At 39.2% G+C, this 21684-nt stretch overlaps 1 protein-coding gene across 4 annotated transcripts in view; it reads right to left on the reverse strand.

The window, feature by feature from the left end:
- Window positions 1-21684, reverse strand: part of LOC135471778 (ciliogenesis and planar polarity effector 1-like) — a 64243-nt gene that overhangs the window by 31886 nt on the left and 10673 nt on the right. For all 4 annotated transcript variants that reach the window (XM_064751112.1, XM_064751113.1, XM_064751110.1 and 1 more), the window contains exons 9-27: window positions 20591-21649; window positions 19496-19674; window positions 18227-18301; window positions 17469-17680; window positions 16206-16377; window positions 15747-15972; window positions 15441-15565; window positions 14627-14853; window positions 13456-13626; window positions 12346-12576; window positions 10478-11853; window positions 9888-9977; window positions 8891-9419; window positions 7095-8020; window positions 5427-5499; window positions 4012-4180; window positions 3613-3737; window positions 722-833; window positions 335-459 (exon numbers count right to left, since the gene is read on the reverse strand). In XM_064751112.1, the coding sequence (XP_064607182.1) occupies window positions 335-459; window positions 722-833; window positions 3613-3737; window positions 4012-4180; window positions 5427-5499; window positions 7095-8020; window positions 8891-9419; window positions 9888-9977; window positions 10478-11853; window positions 12346-12576; window positions 13456-13626; window positions 14627-14853; window positions 15441-15565; window positions 15747-15972; window positions 16206-16377; window positions 17469-17680; window positions 18227-18301; window positions 19496-19674; window positions 20591-21649 (6202 nt within the window). The remainder of the gene's footprint in view (window positions 1-334; window positions 460-721; window positions 834-3612; window positions 3738-4011; window positions 4181-5426; window positions 5500-7094; window positions 8021-8890; window positions 9420-9887; window positions 9978-10477; window positions 11854-12345; window positions 12577-13455; window positions 13627-14626; window positions 14854-15440; window positions 15566-15746; window positions 15973-16205; window positions 16378-17468; window positions 17681-18226; window positions 18302-19495; window positions 19675-20590; window positions 21650-21684) is intronic.

Consider the following 21684-nt stretch of genomic DNA (forward strand, 5'->3'; position numbering starts at 1 on the left):
ATGAGCTGTACTTGAACTCACAGCGACCGCATTGGTTGGGTCATTGCGCCATGCTGGTGTGCTAACCCCATCTGGACACAACTTGTTAGGAGCGTGTAAGAAAGCTTTAAGACAAAAATGATGAAGATTGGCTCACTGCATGTACTTTTGTACATAACAAATTACCAGCAGCATAAATACATGTATACATGCAGCTGTAGGTAAAACATAAATGCATGTACATCATCAACAAGCAGAACCACAAAGCAAAGTGACCACTGCACCTTGGTCAATGAACAACAGGCAACAAATGATTTTAAGAGGAAAAGAATTCTCCCATGGCTAATTTACTAACCTTGCTGTCAGATCCAGGGTCCCGTTCATCACCAAACCTCAGCCCCAGGTAGATGTCCGGGGCAAGGACGTTCCCCTGTATACATCTGTTGTACTCAATGAGGGCCTCCTGGATAGGGTCTGTCCCTGACAAACCAACGTATAACAAAATGGCCTAACTTTTGACTTCACTTATCAACATGATCATTAACACTTTCTTCATCATGAAAAAAAAACAGCATTTGGAAGCAAGATCACAAGAAAGTTCTGACCTCACCAATACAGTAAGAATGGACCAAGGGAGACAACTGCCTTCATACAGCGGTGGATATTTGGCCACAGCCGTTAAAATTTGTTCTCCGCTTTATCTTAGAAAAATAATATTGCCTCCACTCATCCTGTGTCTAACCTGTGTCCTTGGTAACAGAGGTGGAGGCTTCAGCTGTTCGGATCCCCTCCGCTGCAAGATCTGTCTCTATCTCAACATCCACCTGTTCTTTGGTCATGGTAGCAAAATCCACCTGCACACAAATCACAATGACAGAAAACTACAGCTGGTAGACCTTGAGGAGATCAAGAGTTTTCAAAAACTCTCACAGAAACTGAAATGTTACATACTACATGATAGAAGCAACACATTTCCATCCTTTATGAGGTCAGATAGACCTCATCTGACCTTGCGTCTCATGAGTTAGCATTTCCACCTCTCCAAGAAAGAAAAATATTTATGGTATTCAATCTTCACTGTGCAATATCCCCTGTATTTGATACAAAAAAGTTTTTGATTATCATGTTATACAGAAGCCAAATATATAAATAAATAGCAGATACAGACGTGAATGAACAAACTGAATAATGTATTTGATACTAACATGGATGTGTCAGAATAAGTATGTATTTGAAACTGATTTAAATATATGAGCTTGAAATTTAGTCAAATGCTTGTATCCTAAACCAATACCAATCAGCATGTCTTCACTATACCAAGCTTATGCTTATGTCCTAAACCAATACCAATCAGTATGTCTTTATGTCTTCACTATACAAGCAAATGCTTGTATCCTAAACCAATACCAATCAGTATGTCTTTATGTCTTCACTATACCAAGCAAATGCTTGTATCCTAAACCAATACCAATCAGCATGTCTCTATGTTTTCACTATACCAAACTTAAGATTGTTTCCTAAACCAATACCAATCAGCATGTCTCTATGTCTTCACTATACCAAGCTTATGCTTATGTCCTAAACCAATACCAATCAGTATGTCTTTATGTCTTCACTATACCAAGCAAATGCTTGTATCCTAAACCAATACCAATCAGTATGTCTTTATGTCTTCACTATACAAGCAAATGCTTGTATCCTACACCAATACAAATCAGCATGTCTTTATGTTTTCACTATACCAAGCAAATGCTTGTATCCTAAGCCAATGTCAATCAGTATGTCTTTATGTCTTCACTATACCAAGCAAATGCTTGTATCCTAAACCAATACCAATCAGCCTGTCTTTATGTCTTCACTATACCAAGCTTATGCTTATGTCCTAAACCAATACCAATCAGTATGTCTTTATGTCTTCACTATACCAAGCAAATGCTTGTATCCTAAACCAATACCAATCAGTATGTCTTTATGTCTTCACTATACAAGCAAATGCTTGTATCCTAAACCAATACCAATCAGCTTGTCTTTATTTCTTCACTATACCAAGCAAATGCTTGTATCCTAAACCAGTACAAATCAGCATGTCTTTATGTCTTCACTATACCAAGCTTATGATTGTATCCTAAACCAATACAAATCAGCATGTCTTCATGTCTTCATTATACCAAGCAAATGCTTGTATCCTAAACCAATACAAATTAGCATGTCTTTATGTCTTCACTATACCAAGCTTAAGATTGTATCCTAAACCAATACCAATCAGCATGTCTTTATGTCTTCACTATACCAAGCTTAAGATTGTATCCTAAACCAATTCCAATCAGCATGTCTTTATGTCTTCACTATACCTAGCAAATGCTTGTATCCTAAACCAATACAAATCAGCATGTCTTTATGTCTTCACTATGCCAAGCAAATGCTTGTATCCTACACCAATACAAATCAGCATGTCTTTATGTTTTCACTATACCAAGCAAATGCTCGTATCCTAAACCAATACCAATCAGCATGTCTTTATGTCTTCACTATACCAAACTTAAGATTGTATCCTAAACCAATACCAATCAGCATGTCTTTATGTCTTCACTATACCAAACTTAAGATTGTATCCTAAACCAATACCAATCAGCATGTCTCTATGTTTTCACTATACCAAACTTAAGACTGTATCCTAAACCAATACCAATCAGCATGTCTCTATGTTTTCACTATACCAAGCTTATGCTTATGTCCTAAACCAATACCAATCAGCATGTCTTTATGTCTTCACTATACCAAACTTAAGATTGTATCCTAAACCAATACCAATCAGCATGTCTTTATGTCTTCACTATACCAAACTTAAGATTGTATCCTAAACCAATACCAATCAGCATGTCTCTATGTTTTCACTATACCAAACTTAAGATTGTATCCTAAACCAATACCAATCAGCATGTCTCTATGTCTTCACTATACCAAGCTTATGCTTATGTCCTAAACCAATACCAATCAGCATGTCTTTATGTCTTCACTATACCAAACTTAAGATTGTATCCTAAACCAATACCAATCAGCATGTCTCTATGTTTTCACTATACCAAACTTAAGATTGTTTCCTAAACCAATACCAATCAGCATGTCTCTATGTCTTCACTATACCAAGCAAATGCTCGTATCCTAAGCCAATACCAATCAGTATGTCTTTATGTCTTCACTATACAAGCATATGCTTGTATCCTAAGCCAATACCAATCAGTATGTCTTTATGTCTTCACTATACAAGCATATGCTTGTATCCTAAACCAATGTCAATCAGTATGTCTTTATGTCCTCACTATACCAAGCATATGCTTGTATCCTAAACCAATACCAATCAGCATGTCTTTATGTCTTCACTATACCAAAATCATCCATATAACACCCTCCACTAGGTTGATCACAAATACTATGTACAACACAATTTTACTGGCCTGATATTGTGAAAAACAATTTTCTCTTCATAATACTTCATAGGAGATTTATCTTTGCATACATGCATTGCAAATGATTCACTTTAGCTACCAGCTGAAAAGTCTTAACCTTTCAGAAGTAAAGTTGACAACATACATGAACACTGCTTCCTCAAGTCCAATCAAACATATTCAATACCTTCTTCTTCTGTCTTTTCTTCCATTCTTGCTCCAATGCCTTTGCAACATCATGCTGAAATTTGGCATTAGTGGGTTGCCTATCTCCAAACTCATTCTCATACTTCAAGTAGCTTTCAAATATACCTTGCAAACAGAAATGGCGAATCATTTTTCTTCAAACTAAACAAATCTTTTAGCGCTTCACTGCTCATGATTGAAGGTTTTTCCTTCAATATTCTAGTTCATATTTATATTAGTTGCATGTTTTGAAACAAAAATAATTATAACATATAATTAGAACAGACTCCCTCCTTGAAATATGTATCTTATATGATTCAGCTCATTTTTGTTGTTCTCAACTGACACAATTAACCACTTAAAAGGCTAACAGAGGAAGTGTGAAAGAGCAAACTCATACCAGGAGGGATAGCATATCCATCATGCAGCTCTTCTTCTTCCTCTTCTTCATCACCTCTCACAGCCCTGTCATTTTCTTTTTTCTTCACAACCGACTTTCCTCTTTCCTTCTTCTTGGTCTGTGATTTTCTGTGCTCAGGGGAGGTAAATGGCTCAGAGCTGAGATTCTCCTGAAATGTTCAATGCCATGCTTATCAGAAGAAAGAACCTCTTCATTTTCATGTGAGAGAAGATGCTCTGAGGCTGACATCATGTCCATGTTCAACCATAATGAATCCATGATAACTAGTGAATGATCATGAGCTAGAATTTACAGACAAAGAAAACACCAAAATGAAGTATATATCAGATCCAAGACCATTAAAAACTATCTTAGGAAATTAGGAATGTATGTATGTGTGTATGCTTGGGGTTTTACATCTTATTTTACAATTTTTCAGTTATTAGATGTGTGTACATATACCGTGTCTTCTTGCGGCAAGGCGAGCCCCTACCGTTAAAGTGCTGCCACCAATGAAGCATCAAGACACCAGACATGACACCCTACCCAGTCACATTATACTGACAGCAACAAGTGCCATTTTTAAAGTGGTATGACCTGACCCAGGTTTGATCCTGGGTCTCCTGACTTTGAGGGGGACACACTAAGCATAAGGCCACTAAGTAAAATGGTCCTGAAACATTACATTCTTTGGTGGTCTGTAGTGACCCAGAGGATTTCAGTGATGTCATATCCAATTTTTTAGTTAAGTTAAATTAATTCATTTCAAGGCCAAATGCAATTACAGATATACATGTATATGTGTATGCACTAATAATAAAATCTAGCAGTCTATGCATGTTAAGTGGCAAAAACTTAAAAATATGCAGGTTATGTCACACCACAGAAAAGGCCACTGAAGAATCTAGAATCCAAAGATCGAAATGCATTTTTTGCGTAATGACCCAGGAGTCTCTCACCAATGCGGTCGCTGTGAGTTCAAGTCCAGCTCATGCTGGCTTCCTCTCCGGCCATACGTGAGAAGGTCTGTCAGCAACCTGCGGATGGTCGTGGGTTTCCCCCAGGCTGTGCCCGGTTTCCACCCACCATAATGCTGGCCGCCGTCGTATAAGTGAAATATTCTTGAGTCCGGCATAAAATACCAATCAAAAAAAAAAAAAAAAAAAAAAAAAAAAAAATATCGAAATGCATTTTCATAGGTTGAACAAATTCTGAATACATAGATCAACCTAATTTTATGGACAGTGTTTTATCTGACATATACTTCACATTTATAGTGAAACGTAGCAAATGCATCTGAATGATAGATAAGTTTTAAGGCATTGTCATTAGCACTGTCAGTGTTGTAAAATACAGCAAGTAATTCTAAATAGACAGAAAGTAAGTTCTGTAAAAATAAAGAAAAATATGTGAACCTGATCAATATCCTCCGACTCTGTGGCAGTATGCGCTGCTTGTTCAGCATCCTTCTCTTTCCTTCGGCGCATCCTATTATTTATAACACAATTAAACCCACATTCAATATGCAAGACTTTCTTTTCACAATGATGCTCTGAATCATTTATTTTATAATCTTTAATGCTGACTGAATAAAGATCACAAGTACTATTCTTAATCTTACAAAGTATTAACTACACAGTATCAAATTTAACTAACAAGTATCTTTAAGACAAGATTTTCTACATATATTACCCTGACCAGAGGACCCCAGTTTCCTACAACCATATATCTGACTGTTATCATCAAGTTACATAAACTGGTGTTAAGCAACACATCAATCAACTTTGAACTGGTAGCAAGGTTCGTCTTCAAAACTTCAGGTCAATACATAAAGTGCTTAATCATTTATCTTCACATGGATTCTAATACATAAGACATGTGAAGATCAAGAGTTTGGTACTTTATCGTAATTAACACATATGCACAGCATCAACAGTGGACCATCCTGCCTATTTTATTGTGCTTTACATGTACGCAAAACCTGAGCTGAAAGCATGCAATACTTTTTAAGATAACACTCTTAACATTTACCAAAAACATTTCTTTCACTGTGACTGAATGCTGACATAGATACTTGGGGTTACATGTATTTATTTGATTGGTGTTTTAACTTGGTGTTTTTATTATTTTCTACAATATTTCATTCATATGATGGCGTCCAGCATCACGGTAGGACGAAACCGAGCAGAGTTCTGAGAATTCCAAGCTTGGGGTATAAAATAAGCTATGAGATTATAAATCAATCATCAGTGTGTTTCCACACTTACACTGGTCTAAATTATTCATCATCACACCTAAGAATTTTTTACTGCCTACTCGCAGGTGAAGGGCTGGCAGAGGAAACTGGACTGTCCACAGTATTTTCCTCCTCTCTTGTCACGTACCAAAAAAAAAACCTATAGATAAAGCTGCAGCCACCAGTGCAAGGTGGATTCAGATCTGAGAAGTCATTTGTAACTAACCATTTGGCTGAGGTACAAACAACATTTGGCTGTGGTACAAACAACATTTGAACTAAGTGGGCCAAGGTGCCCACAACTTCTAAAGAATAGTATACATGCACATAAAAATGAAGCTTAAATCAAAAGAATGGCCAACAAAAATTATCCAAGAAAATACTTTGTTCCCTTAAAGTGAATTACAAGCATTTAAAATACTGGATTCTATGGTGGCTTTTTATAGCGGCCACAAACTTCTGCGTGAGCCTGTGATGTCATATGGCATGTTTTTTGCAACTGTACATTCTCCTATTGCTAAGATTCTACACTTTAAGTGTGCAGAAAGCTTTTCTTAATCAGAAATTTTGTGTGACATCATCTGGTCTCAAAAGGGACTTAATTCTTGCAACTTGCCACAGTCATTACAGTACGATCCATAATACATTTAAATTCTTGTGACTTAATGTGAGAAATTCTTTAAAAAAATAAAACAAACAAAACAAACTATTTTCTCAGGTCATTCTTTTATAGATGTAAACTTCATTTTAGCAATTTAGTATTCTTTTAATGGCTGGTCTGAGATCTATTGACAGATTTGTCCAGTGCTGTTTAACCCAGTAACTTACGTTCAATCATAACACCCACCTTTTTTCATTGTCCCTGTCAAGAATAGGTTTAGGGGCATCCAGCCTTTGGAAGTCCACTCGCAGGAACTGCTTGCCAAACTTGTCCTGGTTATGCTGTTGCCAGTTATCCATCTGCTGTTGGTAGAAATCCCTAGCCAGTTTCTGTTTGACAGCCTCTTTAGGGTTAATCTGGTCTCCTACAGCATTGGAATTGAATTGGTTCAGATGTGAGTGAGATGAGAAGTCTATTCTTAACAAAGGGATTGCTGGGGGTATAGGTCCTGGTGTTCGGGGGCCTCCTTGGTCTTCCAGCCTGGGCAACACTGTCGGGCTTGGAGCAGGGATGTGAGATCGGACAAGCCCACGGAAGTAACCAGGTGAAGGCAGCTGGGTTTGTGATGACATTTTGGGGAAATTCCTGAGAACGTCCATCCCTGGGTCTGGTGCTGGAAGTCTTAGCAAAGGTATCTGAACATGACTGACCGACAACTGCTGCATCCTTTGGCTCAGTGCTTCTGGATGTGATGTGGAAATAGAGGGAAATTTAAAACCAGTGGTATCCCTCTCTGCTGGAATCCTCAAAAACTTTGGTATACCATGATCAGCCCCATCAGCTTTTGGGTTTTCTGAATGGCCTTGCTCACTGATATACCTTTGCACTGCTTCAGATCTCTCATAAACAATTTTATCACTTTTCCTGTACGAGGATTCCTTCTGTAGGTCTTTGAGTTCAAACAAAACCTCTCGTAATTCCTGGCTTTTACGACTTCTGCCCTTCTTTTTGGAAAAACGCAGTTCCTCGGTTCCCATGGTTCCTTGGCTAAGCTGTGAGCTAACTGGACCTCTTGACATGTTGGTGCTGCCCAATGGTGCATGTTTTGGCGACACCGGTTGCACAGTCTCATCTAAAGCTCCCATCATAGCCATCATACTTTGATGTTGTACCTGAAAAACAGGAAAATGTTGTAACTACATCAATACAGTTCTTTCATTAAACCTGGAAATAAGAAATGACCACTGAACTCCTAACTTTCCCATTCTCAATGAATGTCAGACTACATGTAATCCAATGATCATAAGATCATCAATGGCAGCTCATTGTCACCAATTAGATATATTTATTTATTTATTTGATTGGTGTTTTACGCTGTACTCAAGAATATTTCCCTTATACGACGGCGGCCAGCATTATGGTGGGTGGAAACTGGGCAAAGCCTGGGGGAAACCCACGACTATCCGCAGGTTGCTGAAAGACCTTCCCACTTACGGCCGGAGAGGAAGCCAGCATTAGCTGGACTTGAACTCACAGCGACCACACTGGTGAGAGACTCCTGGGTCATTACGCTGCGCTAGCGCGCTAACCAACTGAGCTCACCAATTAAAACACGGGAATCTACTAATTCATTTTCAAATGCCAGGATAGACAATCAAGCAATTAGTGGATGTGTCTGATGCCTGGGTAACATGGAAAGTAAACAATCACCATAAATCACAGTTATAAGCTATTAATAATTTTTTCTTTTAGCCTTTTAATTAGACAAAAGTGTCAGTTGTGATGTTTAATTAGTAGATTTGTGTTAGATTTAGCAGGTTTATAGATATGCTCTAGAATATATGACAGTAGTCAGGTTTACTTCAGACAAAAATCAGACGAGGGTTAAAAATAAACCAGCATATGTTAAGTTCTTTGCAACACTTCTGCCAGATTTAAGTCTACAACCCATTTAAAGGGAGCTTTTTCTCTCTCTCTGCTCCACTGGTATTAACCACTTAGATATCATGGGAGAAATTCTGAATGTAGAATGTGCCACAAACCTCCATCATCCTTCTTAACTCTCCACGGACAACTCTTTGCAGCTGTGTGGCCAGGTCCGAGTCTCCTTGTGTAGGGCTTCGGCTAGTCTTCCTGGTACCCCTGGATGGGCTCTCTGACTGGCCATGCCTCCATCTTCTACCCTGACTCCCTGCCTCAGATCTGTGCTTACTATAGCTGTGTTGAGGGCTAGTCTCCCTACTACCTCTGGGCTGCCTCTCTGACTGATCATACCTCCCTCTATCCTCACTTCCCACCTCTGACCTGTGTTTCACGTGCCCTGGGGACACAGGTTCATGTGGGTGCTGAATATTATGGGAATGCGATCGAATTTGGTCATGTTTTGCAGACGAACTTCTGTGACCCTCAAAACTCCTGTCATGGTGACTTTCCTGCCTATACCTGTTGTGGATGGAACGCCCAAGTCTATGGATGACTGTGTCTGGAGTTTTCTTAAGCTGTCCATCCACTTCATCATCATAAGTGAAACTGTCAGTTAGCAGGTCCATACTGCGCATTGGGCTACCACCACTGAAACATTGTTTAACACACATATTTTAATGAGCTAGATCGTAAGTCTCATCTACACAAGCAATAATATACATTTTCTTTGAAACTTCCTTAAAGAACTAACATTCCAAAATAGAACTACAGATGCGAACAGCAAATTGGTTTATATAAATCAAAACAGGAAAACAACTAGCTTGAGCTTTTGTACAAATGATTAGAAATTAGGACAATATGATTGGCCTAAAATAAGACATTGACTGAGGTATGGTTGTCAATAAAAGGCAATTGCAAACACATGGAGTAGTTGCTTCAAACAGATAAGTCTGCATGTAGTACTTATGTAATACTAGTCGTGGGAAAATCCCACTTCTGACAGAGAACCGATAAAGTCTTATTACAGTACTGTAGTGCCCGATTTTAAGGATTCTTAAGTTTCTTTCAAAGTAACAATTTCAAATCTTAAATTTGAAACATCAGAGAAACAAGTACCTGCGCACAATAGATAATGAGTTTTGAAACTGTGGATTGGCATCATCACTGCCAGCAGAGCTTATCTCAGCCGATTCACTCTCTTCATTTCTGTCAAATGAAAATCAAAAATACAAAACTATAAAAGATGGCAATTAATATAACTGCGAGGTTAGCTTTATTTAAACAAAACTGTCTTTTTCCCAAAGGCAGTAATCCCACATTTTATTAGTCAATGCATAGCTTTTCTATTTAAATAACCTCCTGTAACATAAATCTCTTCATCATTCTGTTCACTGAACTGGTAAATAGTCCTGTACTGAAGAATTTCACGGACATGAGGACTGTTAGGTTTATATGACAGAAATTGGAGAGTACAGGTACTGTATATCACTATTCTTTGAGGTCAGTTGTTGAAAAATGTATTAGGATTTGAGTTTGGTACCACAAATTTAAATCTGGACCAAATGGTTTTGTACTAGAATGAGACTGGTACTTATGTGTAGGTTAAAACCTGAACTAACTTCCAATACACTTTTGGATAACTGGCCCCTGACAGTTATCCAAAAGGGGCTGTATTTAAAACTTACAGCCTCATTGGTCATCCTTACCTTTCTAATATTCCAGCATATGCATTTTGCACCAAGGTTTCATCGTCCACATTTTCACTGAGAACTGATGTATTTACTTCTAATTGTGCTTTCATGTGTTTCCTGGTTCGAGACCTGATGCTTTCTTTTAAAACAGACGACTGCTGCTGTGTGGAAATGTTGGTGGACTGCTCATGCTGAGAGGATCGAGTGCTCTGCAACTCGTGGCTTGATTCCTGATGGTTTTCTGCAATGGTGTGATTATCTTCCACAGGTGAACTGTATTTGTTCTCCACAAGCCATAGAGCAAGTACAACCAGCTGAGGTGGAATGTGTATGCGAACCTTAGGCTGAAGAGAATCAGGGCCACCTAATTCCAAGACATGATGTTTATTAGCCCAACGTGTCAGCCACTCTAACAGACTCTGTAAACCTGCATATTTTGGTCCAAAGTCTATATCCAGTGACACAACATTCCCCTCTGCATCCACATCTTTGTATACCGTATCATCTGACTGGCTGAACTTGGAGGCAAGGTTAGTCATGTTTGGTTTACCAGGAGACCTAACTTTATCCTCCTGGAGCTGTGCTGCAGACTCTGGAGCAGGATTTTCATGCTGAATGTTTTCTAAATTCTGTTTTGGTGTTGAAAACACAGATAAACTTTGTCGCTGACGAACACTGTTGAAAATTTTATACGCCAATGACTGCAGCTCTCTCTTTTTCACCTCCCTTGCGAAAGGTTCCAACAAGGGGAGTGAATTGTTGGTTGACTCTGCCTCAGAATCCACTTGTTTAGAGAAACACACCGCACTGAAAGTGTCGAGAAATTCCATGAAAGACTGCTTGGTTTCAAATGGTCGACATCCAATAAACAGATCAACATCATTCTTGGTCCTGTCAGTTGACCTTCTAGTGTCTACAGAGAACACAAACTGGTCATACCTTCCAAAGCACTTGGCTTTTTTCTTAAGCATCTTTGCCACAACCTGACATTGCTTTTCAAAATAAACAGACAAGGTTTTGCCTCTTGGTGAAGCTTTAAGGAATGTGACTGATTTCTTGCCATCTCTTGACTCATTAAGGCTCTCTTCCTCATCCCTGGCTGAGCGGCCATCATCCTCGGGCTGGATGATAACTGACTGCCACTGTTTGAGGAGCACAGTCAGTTTCTCCTGTACATCAGCATCCAGGCTCTCACTGTCATGCAGGTGCTCTGCCAGGATATCAGCCGTGTCTTCACAAGGAGGTAGCTCAATCAGCAGAGACAGCACCACCTTATACAAACTGCCCTCGTCTGGCAGAAAGTGGGAGAAAGGCAGGAGGTTAACAGCCCACTGGAGACTTTTAAAACACTCCCTCAACCAATCTTCTTCCTGGCCTCCACTCCAGTTAGACTGAAACAAAACCCCCTCAGAGTTATTAACAGGATGACCACTGTGAAGTTTTGTGACGTAATACATAGCAACAATTCAACAGCAATTTCACGAACACAAGCAAATTCACCAAATTTATATCGCACACTAAATATACAAAACCTGGATGGAGCAAAATGGTTTTTGAACCTGATCTGAGGCGGCTAGAAATGAATTTTTGCTCAACATTTGATCAAAATCAAACAACATTTACAGCAGTTATCGCAAGGAAACCAACAACCAATGAAAATATGGAAACAAAGTATATGAACAGATGGGGTTGCCCTGATGTTTAATACAGTACATGTAAGCCAGCACATAAAATTTTATTAAACTTAGACAATATTTTAATGAGTTTATTGCATGGAAGCCAAAGTGTAACAGACTGAGCGACAGACGAAATAAATATCCCTTACCTTTCAAGAAAGTGTGGAAAAAAAATTACGAAAATTTGCAGCCATCCAGTGAGCCTACCTTAAGGTAATCCTCATAGTTTAGGTTGGCCAAGTACTTTTCTCTCTTTCGCAGCAACATGGAAAGCTTATCTCGGCTGTGAATGAGCCACTGTAGTGCACAAAAGTCTCTGAAGGCCATCATGCAGGCCTGGACAGCCGGGTACTCCAGCTTAGACATGACAATAGATGGCATGCTGTAGTGCTGGCTCAGAATCTCTGGTAGTTCATCTAGGGGACCTTCTGTAGTAGCCTGAAGCATTCAATAATTTATTTGACTGTTATGCCAAATGGGTGCACAGGTTCAGAGTTCCCGGGGTAAAGCACCAGACTTTGCCAAGTATTAAACTGACAAACCTCCTGATTTTAAGCATCAGCCAAACTGGATTAAAGCCTAGAAGCCTTTGATTTATTTATTGATCTGTTTGATTGGTGTTTACACTCTACTCAAGAATATTTCACTTATACCACAGCGGCTGGCATTAACTGGGCACCAAGGGAAACCCACAACCATCCGCAGGTTGTTGCAGACCTTACATGTATGTTACATGTATGGCCAGAGAGGAAGCCAGCATGAGCTAAACTTGAACTCACGACAGCGGCATTGGTGAGAGGCTCCTGGGTTATTGTGCCACGCTGGAATGTTAACTGTGGAGGCACTCTACTCCTACCCCTCCACTGTCATAGTCCAGTGTGCCATCTTTAACATTTAATTTATAAGGCTTGACATTTGTGACTAAAGTTTGGAAAAGAAGTAGTCACTACAGTGTTTGCATTACATAACCTACCTGTGCATGTACCACACCTGATTTGACAGATGTCTACAGCTCGTCCAGGGTTTCTCTGTGTCCTAGAGGTTAGCACGCTAGCGCAGCACAATGTCCCTGTATCCTGTCACCAATGCAGTCAATTTGTGTTCAAGCTAGCACATGCTGCCTTCCTCTCAGGTTATACATGTACCTGGGAAGGTCTGTCAGCAACCTACGGGTGGCTGTGGGTTTCTCCCCCTGTCTCCCCCTCGTTTCCTTCCACAATAATGAAGGGCTGGTGTTGTATAAGTGAAATATTCTTGAGTATGTCGTAAAACATCAAATAAATAAATTAATATTGTAAGTATGAGAGTGACTTTTACCTTGAATTGTGCTGCCCTGGACTGGGCAATGGTGAGGTCTTTAATGTACCATCTCAGAAGTGGCAGGGAGAGGTTAGAAGCATCAAGGACGACTAGTATGAGTTGGGTGACAGAAGAGGCAGCATACCTCACTCTCTTCTCTTCCTCCCCATCTACGGAGCCAAGGGCATCCTGGCATATACAGCAAAACCAGGAACATTACAGCAAATCAAAGATAATGAAAGTCAACCAACACAGGGATTTTACAATAAATCAGAGTTAACTTGAATGTGGTCATCTGAAATACATGTACATACAAGAAAAAAGCTTACTTACGCTAAGTACCTATTAAGGGGTAACTCTGTAACTAAGTCAAGTTTTGGCCATTGGAGAAATGTGTGAAAAAGCTAATGTAAATCTGTGCAGTAGGTTTAGAATAGAAGCATCTCACAGTTTGTTTGGAGGTGTTGTGTGGACAAAGTCACATCTCTCATTGTACAACCTGAAAGTACTCATTGCAAGTAACTATGTAAATATTGATGCACATGACATAATTTGCATCATGGGAAGGTGTATGAAAATTTTCTCGGAAATAGGTGTAGTGCTTCAGGAGATGCTCAAAATCTTGTGAACAGAAATGGAAAGACAGTCACAGCAAGTCCACTATGCCCCCCCCCCCCATTATCTTTGCAGGGGATATGATGGACATGACAAATTCAAGGTTATCACAATAAAAACAGGGAAGCTACAGCAAATAATGGGACAATACAACAGCGAAACCAAATTCTTTTAGACAGCCAACATAGCAAATGTGCACCTTATTTGACAATCTTCGGAATTCAATTTTTCAACAGCAAGCATATGTAGACTATTAGTGATATCACATGTACATTTGCTACTTTATTGTAATGAACTAAATTACTACTGATGTAGGGAGTGTACCTTGGCTCAATACTGGTTACAGTGCTTGCATTTCAATTACTAGGACACACAAGTGCAGGATCAAACTCTGTGTACGACAAGGAATTTGCAGATTTGTTTGCCTTGGCTTAATGTCCATTTAGTGGCACCCTGGGCATTGAGTAAGTCAAAAACTATTGGGTATGGCGTTTAACAACAAATAAGCAAGCCAACAGTATCAAAATGTGGTTTTGATTTTGAAATGATACATGAATGTACATGTTGTTCTGACCTCTGCAGTTTGGGTTGGCTGTGGGCAATAGATAGGGGGACACGGCAGGTAGAACTCTGAGGGAACCAGTGGTTGGAGACGGGAGATGACAGCCTTAAGCCTCTGTACCAACCCACTGAGTAACCAGGGGGCCACATCTACCATCGACATGATCCCCGCCTTCAGAATCTCCTCTAGGGTCTGTCTTAACTGACTCAAGTCTGTCCCCTCGTCAATGGCAATGGCCTCTGCAAGAAGGGGACAAAATGACAGGTACAAGTGTTGATAACATCTTAACTGAGTATGGGACAAAAAGTATCTTTGACAATAAGTACACATGTACTACTGTAAATACATTCTCACAATAAACATAATCTGAAATAAAATTACAAAAAGTAAATTTACATAAATGTTATAGTAAATCTGCTCCTAAGTAAAGAATGTTTATTTTTATTCATTTAATGGACATTTGTTTTATCCGTAAGATTTTTGCAGTTCTAAAATTCTGGTAAATGCTATGTAAAGCACTGAGGAAACCTGCATGAATTTCCAAGTGCCTGAGAAACTACAAACTGAAAGAAAGCCATTAACAGATCCACTAGCACCAGAATGGGTCTTTAGGGCAGAAAATTACAAAAAATCCTTTTGAAAGTTATTTCTGCACTGTTCAATGATGAAATTCATTAGATATTCGTATACATATTACGAAAATAGATTCAGGAAAGGGATCTAATTTTCACTGATGGGTAAAACATGTCAACAGGTGAGAGCAGCCTTATGTCTGTTTCTCAAGACACCAACCTGACTATAAGGAAACATGAATATTAATACTTACCAAAAAGGTGGTTATTTCCCCTGGGGGTGTCCAGAGCTGATGGATGACCCACCAAATGTCCTAAGGCTCTCTCCAGTATAGAGCCAGGGTACAGCCTTTCTGGTAACTGCATAGACAACTTGCAGCTGCAAAATGTGATTATGTTAAAATCAGAGAAATATATCTTCACAAAACTTAATCTCAAAGTTTAACCTGACTGTTTACAAACATACATACCAAATGACATGAATGATTTTGAAACTTCTTGTTGAAGCACTGTAATAAATATAGATATGTGGAATTACTTCCACATTTGAACACACATACCTATGATAGAGATGTGGGGCGATCTTCTGATGCTGCTTACAGGCCACAGACAGGAGGAATGCTGATTTCCAGTCTCCCATAGAGTCAGCAAAGCAGACCCCTTCCCACACCAGCCCAGCTAACATCAGGTACTCCAGGGTCCTCTCTGTCGTCCACACTTTGTCCAGGCCACACTTACTCACCATACTGCTCACATCTCTGTGGTACACGGGTAGGATACGCGAGTCTGAAAATGTATATTGTATTGGTGCCAAAGCCAATTTCACAAATTTTATTTGCTCTAAAAAGTGCATTTTAAAGGCATCACCCTGCCTATTAAACAAAACCCTAAAACACCTAAGATCAATATTATGCCAGATAACCCAAACAGTATCAATATTTTTTACTTTTGATTCAGTCATTACCTGCAAAAAGTGTCAAAGTCATAAGGTATAAAACTGTTCTGTAAATGATACTCACTGGCTACAGCCTTCCCTCCATGTACTGGGGGTAGAGGTTTAGGGCTGTGAGAGGGAAACACATACAGCGTCTCATTAGTGAAGTATGCTGCCATAAACCTAGCCAAGGACTGCACAAGTTTACGAATTGCCTTATTCCTAATGCAAGGAATTTTCTCAGTGTTCCCCGAGTCCTGTAAAATGAAAAAGAAATACATTAAATGTATTGCAATGTGTATAGTCATTACCATCATCTGATTCCCACAATACTAATACCAAATTAATTTTATTTTTTTATTGTTTTTTACCACCATACTCAACAATGTTTCACTTATATGATAGTGGCTATTTTTGTGCACGGAGGAAATTGGACTGCCTGAGGTAAACTATAAACCTTTGTCAAGTTATGGCTAACCTTCCTGCATGTGGCTGACAGATATGGACACCACACTGGTGAAATACACCAACTGGTGGTAGTCAACAAACATTAAGGCTATGCAAATGACCACCAAGGTTCCAGACATGGTATGTCTTTTCATGATAAATATGATTACAGAAATGTCCCACGAGCAAGGTCTATTTATTTATTTATTTATGTGATTGGTATTTCACTCCTTGCTCGGGGGAAACTCACAACCCTCTGCAGATTGCTGGCAGACCTTCTCACGAAGATGCTATGTTAGCCTCTTTTGGACACCTGGGGAGATACACTACTCTGGTACAGCAATATTCGTGGAACTGGTGCTCTACAACTATGTACAGGAGGATCATAACTCACAAATCCAGACTAAACAAGAATTCAAAACCTCAAATTATGCCTGTCATGATTCATTTTCATTTCTAAGGCTTTAGGCGAATGGTAGGTACACAACCATCTCAAGTTTAAAAGGTCTAACTAAAAGTAAATTGGTTCTGCAGATGTATTGTTTATGACATGAAAGACTAATACATGAAACAAGCAGTAGAACTCTTTGCCAGTGGGATCCATTTTCAGTAGATTAATGGACCAACAGTAGGTACATAAGTACCTCAAGATTTAAAGCTCTATTAAAGCAGTTCTGTAGACCTAGTGTTAACAATATGAAAAAAAAAATTACAAAAATGGCATAATTTTACAGTCTATGATGTCAGGATCCATTTTCAATAGGCTTCTGGGCTAGTGGTAGGTACGTAAGCACCTTACATTTAACAGCTCCAAGAGAAGATATAGTGTTAACAGTGACGAAGGACGATTGGACAGACGGCATGCCACAATATGATCTGTGACAGGTATTTAAAGACTCACCTGATTCTTCAAAGTAGAGGTAACCAGGGTCAACAAGGATGACGTCTGACCTTGAAAGTTACCGATTGCAGTTTGGCTTCTCTCTTTCGTAAAGTTTGACTGCAGCAAAAGGTTGTCAACAAGGTCCAGTGCCTGTTTCAAGTCCCCCCGTAAGAGGTATGTGTAGAGCTGGGCATGACACAACTTGGATACTCTCTTACTTTCTGAACCAGCTGGAAAAATGACAGTTTCCATTTCATTCAAGAATCAGACATCAACACAGACACTATTCAACACTATTATGATATATATGAAATAAATTTAATTATTTTCTGATAATAATTTAATGCAATACTCAAGAATTTTTGGATTTCGGTGCGTGATATGGGTGGGATAAACTGGAGTGCGCAGAGAAAACAACTGATCCTTGGCAAGCTGAAGCTGATCTTTCCCATATGTGACGTATATATATTCACAGCATATTGGTGGAAAACAAGTGGACTTAAATAAACATAAGACATCATGCAAATGGCCACATGAACCACCACTTATTGTCACCACAGTTCCACGAGCAGCGAGAGCAGGATACTACCAATTCCCAGCCCAAGACCAGTTTCGAACCTGCTTCTTGTGATTTCTCAGGAATTTAAAAGTAAGAAACTTTAACCAATAGTCCATAGGCCACTTTCTTGCCAATTAAAAGCTAGAATAGAAAACGCTCAAAGCTTTTGTTAACAGGGCCACATTTATATACAGAATGCTGTAGGGTTGTAGCTTACCAGCCAAATTCTTCAGCTGGTTCTGCCACACGCCAAGGGCCTGTGTGTACAGACCATTCAGACTCAGCTTGTCACCTGGATTGATAATAATAACACAATAATCATTGTAATAGATTAATGGAACATTCCTGCTAACACCAACCTACATGTATCTTCAACTATAACAATTCTTCACACAGACAAGCTGGAACTACAATTACCATATTTGCATAAACATACTGTATATTCAGGTTCGAGTTATAGCTGAAACAGAAACCTTGGATCAAACCCTTTGAGAAATCATCTACAATAAATACACAAGTATGAATTCTTCATATTTCAAAAGGTGCATAAATCTTCTCCAGGCACAAGATATCCAAACACCACTACACTACGAAGGTTTTGAGATACGAAAACCGAGCGATGTCCCGTTACGATGTCAAGTCATCACTTTTACAGCAGGGTAGGGTTGATTTGCCAATTTCAACACAAGTGGTGTATGGAATGTAGAAAACCTGTTCCTGGCATGTTTGGGTGTCAAATATTACAAAAACAATAATATTTTGCTGGAAGTTCTATCTCAATAAGAATAATGCCATGTCAAATCTTGGGCAAGCAGCCCTATACAATCAATTACATTTTTTTTGCACTGTAACACCAGTCTGTTGTGGTAATGATGCAAAACAAAACTGTGCATTGTCATTAACATTTGGGTACTGTAGTTACAATAACAGAAATGTTGCACCAGACCAGGGGCCAGCTTTATCATGCCTTTTTAGGCAAAAGCCCAAAACTTCAATATTTTTTACAGAACGAAATATTTCAAGTTGGGAAGCTCAGACTTGGCTGAAATTACATGAACACAACATAGAATCAGTAGTCCAAATTTTATCAGTTTGCTCCATGTATTTAAGAGCTTAGATTGGGTTACAGTTTTAGGTCCTCTATCACATTGTCCAATAGGTCACTTGGGCTGATTCTAAAAAGCCACTTCTGATTTAAGTAAGAAATAAAACCTTGTCACAATGCATAGTTTTGAGCAGAACTTTGAAATTTGGATATATTTATCTTCATATCAAATTCATGTGGTCAAAATTTTAATTTCAAGGGTCCAAAAATATGCTTTGAAATGGATCTGTGGAATCGGCCCCAGGCCTTCACAACCTCTAGTCTTTCTTCTAACTTCAGAGTTTCACATTTTTGCACTTATAAACAGAGGAATTTTATAGATTTGTGAATTATACACAGGCTGAAAGTGATAACAGACTGATTGACAGATGCAGATCTCACCAGTGGATATATGCTGGTGTCTAGGTGAAAGGTCAACATCTAAATCCTGGAGTTTCTGCTGTATTCGGCTGGTCAGGTCTGTTACTTGTGCCCAATGCTCTGATACTGCTGGTTGTGTTTTAAGCTTCTCTTGGTAATGGAGACAGTGCTTATACAGCAACTTCCAGCTTAAACACAACCTGGTAAAGTTGTAATTAAAAGATACATTTACAGAAGAAATATTTTACACTTCTTGTTTCTAAAATTTAAGTGCAAGTACAAAGACAGAAGTACTGCAACATAAGCTGCACCTTTGGACACTATTTGTGCATGATAAAAATCTAAAACTTACAAACATGCAAGACAGGCATAATATTATATACCTCAAATTTTGAAGTACAAGATGTTGTTCAATCTTTAATAGTGATAATCTAACGAATAAATAAGAAACATCTAAATTCTGACATTATCTCTTCTTATCAATAGTATTAGACCATTTTTTTCAGCAGAAAGGTTCCTTTCATATTTTTGTACATGTTGTATTTGAAAGAAGGAAGATGACAGCAGAAAACATCCATCAAAATGCAGCAATAACTGACAAGGTGGCTTTCAGTCCAGCCCAATGATGCTTCTACATGTATGTATGTCTGCCTTAACAGGACAAACCATACCAACTGATGTGGACAAAATAAAAAAAATAAAAAAACAACAGGTCAGCTTTTGCCATAAGCTCATAATTGTAATTGAATTTGATGTGGGTGATATGTCAAATATCAGTGGAGTCTCTCAGTTTAAGCCTAGTATAAACAGTCCAAATCCTTCATTTACATAACTAAAGGGATACAGAATTGATTCTTACGGGCGAGTGTGAGGGGTAGGCAAATCCGGGCTATGCCCTGAATTAGCTGATTTTAGGTACGGTACATTCACTTAAGCGTGACGAAGGCTGCAATGTTTAACCCAGGAAACCCTATCTCCACTTTCAGCCAATTAGCCAATATTCTGTATCCCGTTAAGATATCAAAATATCAAACATACACAAATAATGCTGGATAACAAAGGTGTACTTTTTAAAAGGGATGAACATGTGTTCTGGGGATTACAAACTGAACAAACCTTTTGGATGGCAAACTTTTGGTACGGTTGAGATTGACAGACTGCTGTGACTTGACCTTTGAACTGTGTGAGCCTGCATACGCCCCCTCAGTAAGGTAGGCATGTTCATAGCTAGCCCTCTGCCCCTGTTGAGCACTAGAGGGTACCCACACATACACTTTGTCTAGTATGGTCTCTGTAAACTTCAAGATGGCCAGGCAGCCTAAAAGGGTCTTCAGCCTGGGGTCATGTTCTTGTAGGTGTTTACTACTCAGAATCAGATCCAGTGTTCCATGAGTGAACTTCAACATGGCTGCCATAAGGTCATGCTTCACTGCATCAAAATGACACAGATGGAACACAGCTTTGTACAGGCTGAGGAGTTTGAAGAGGCGTAGGTTTTGCACAGGAGCTGTGGAGGACACAGGGATAAGATCTTCCATAATATCCTCGATGCAGGAACTATCCAAAAGTATGGAGAATAGTTTGACAATGTTTTTCAGTACATATTTTGTGACATTCTCCATATTCCTGGACATATCCTCACTACCAGAGACCACAACACCCCAGGCAGTGAATAGTGCTCTTTGAGCCATTTCAAAATGCTTTAACACAACCACTGACATGTCTAAGTTAGAAAATGATGCATCAGTGGTTGCCAACAAAGCTTCTGCTTGGCCAAACTCAACCTGGCCAGAATTCAGATAAGGAAAGAAACTTTGGGAGCCTTCTAAGCTGTCCTCACTTAGAATTGATGACATCAGCTCGTTAGAAGGGGGCATTTCAAATTGGTATTTTCCAGGCACTTTCACTTTTCTTTTCCCAGATGGCAGTTTATAAGCATCAGCCACTGTCATGTTCAGATTATCTTGTTGCAGTAAGTATGACAGGTGTTGACTTGACTCTAGAACCAAATCTCTGACCAAAGTGACACTGCCCAGCTCCGGAGGAAAATGGAGCACAGTTACCAGGTAACCATCGGAGCAGAGAATCATGGGAAGTCGGGGGTTAGTCGCCACAGAGAAGTGCTGTTTCATCACGTCATGTTCTGAGCCCGCTGATTCTCTTCCATCATGATGCCTGTCAAATGATGAATTTTGCAAAATCAGGTCTTT

This window comes from Liolophura sinensis, chromosome 7 (genome assembly GCF_032854445.1).
Source record: "Liolophura sinensis isolate JHLJ2023 chromosome 7, CUHK_Ljap_v2, whole genome shotgun sequence".
Classification (NCBI taxonomy): domain Eukaryota; kingdom Metazoa; phylum Mollusca; class Polyplacophora; order Chitonida; family Chitonidae; genus Liolophura; species Liolophura sinensis.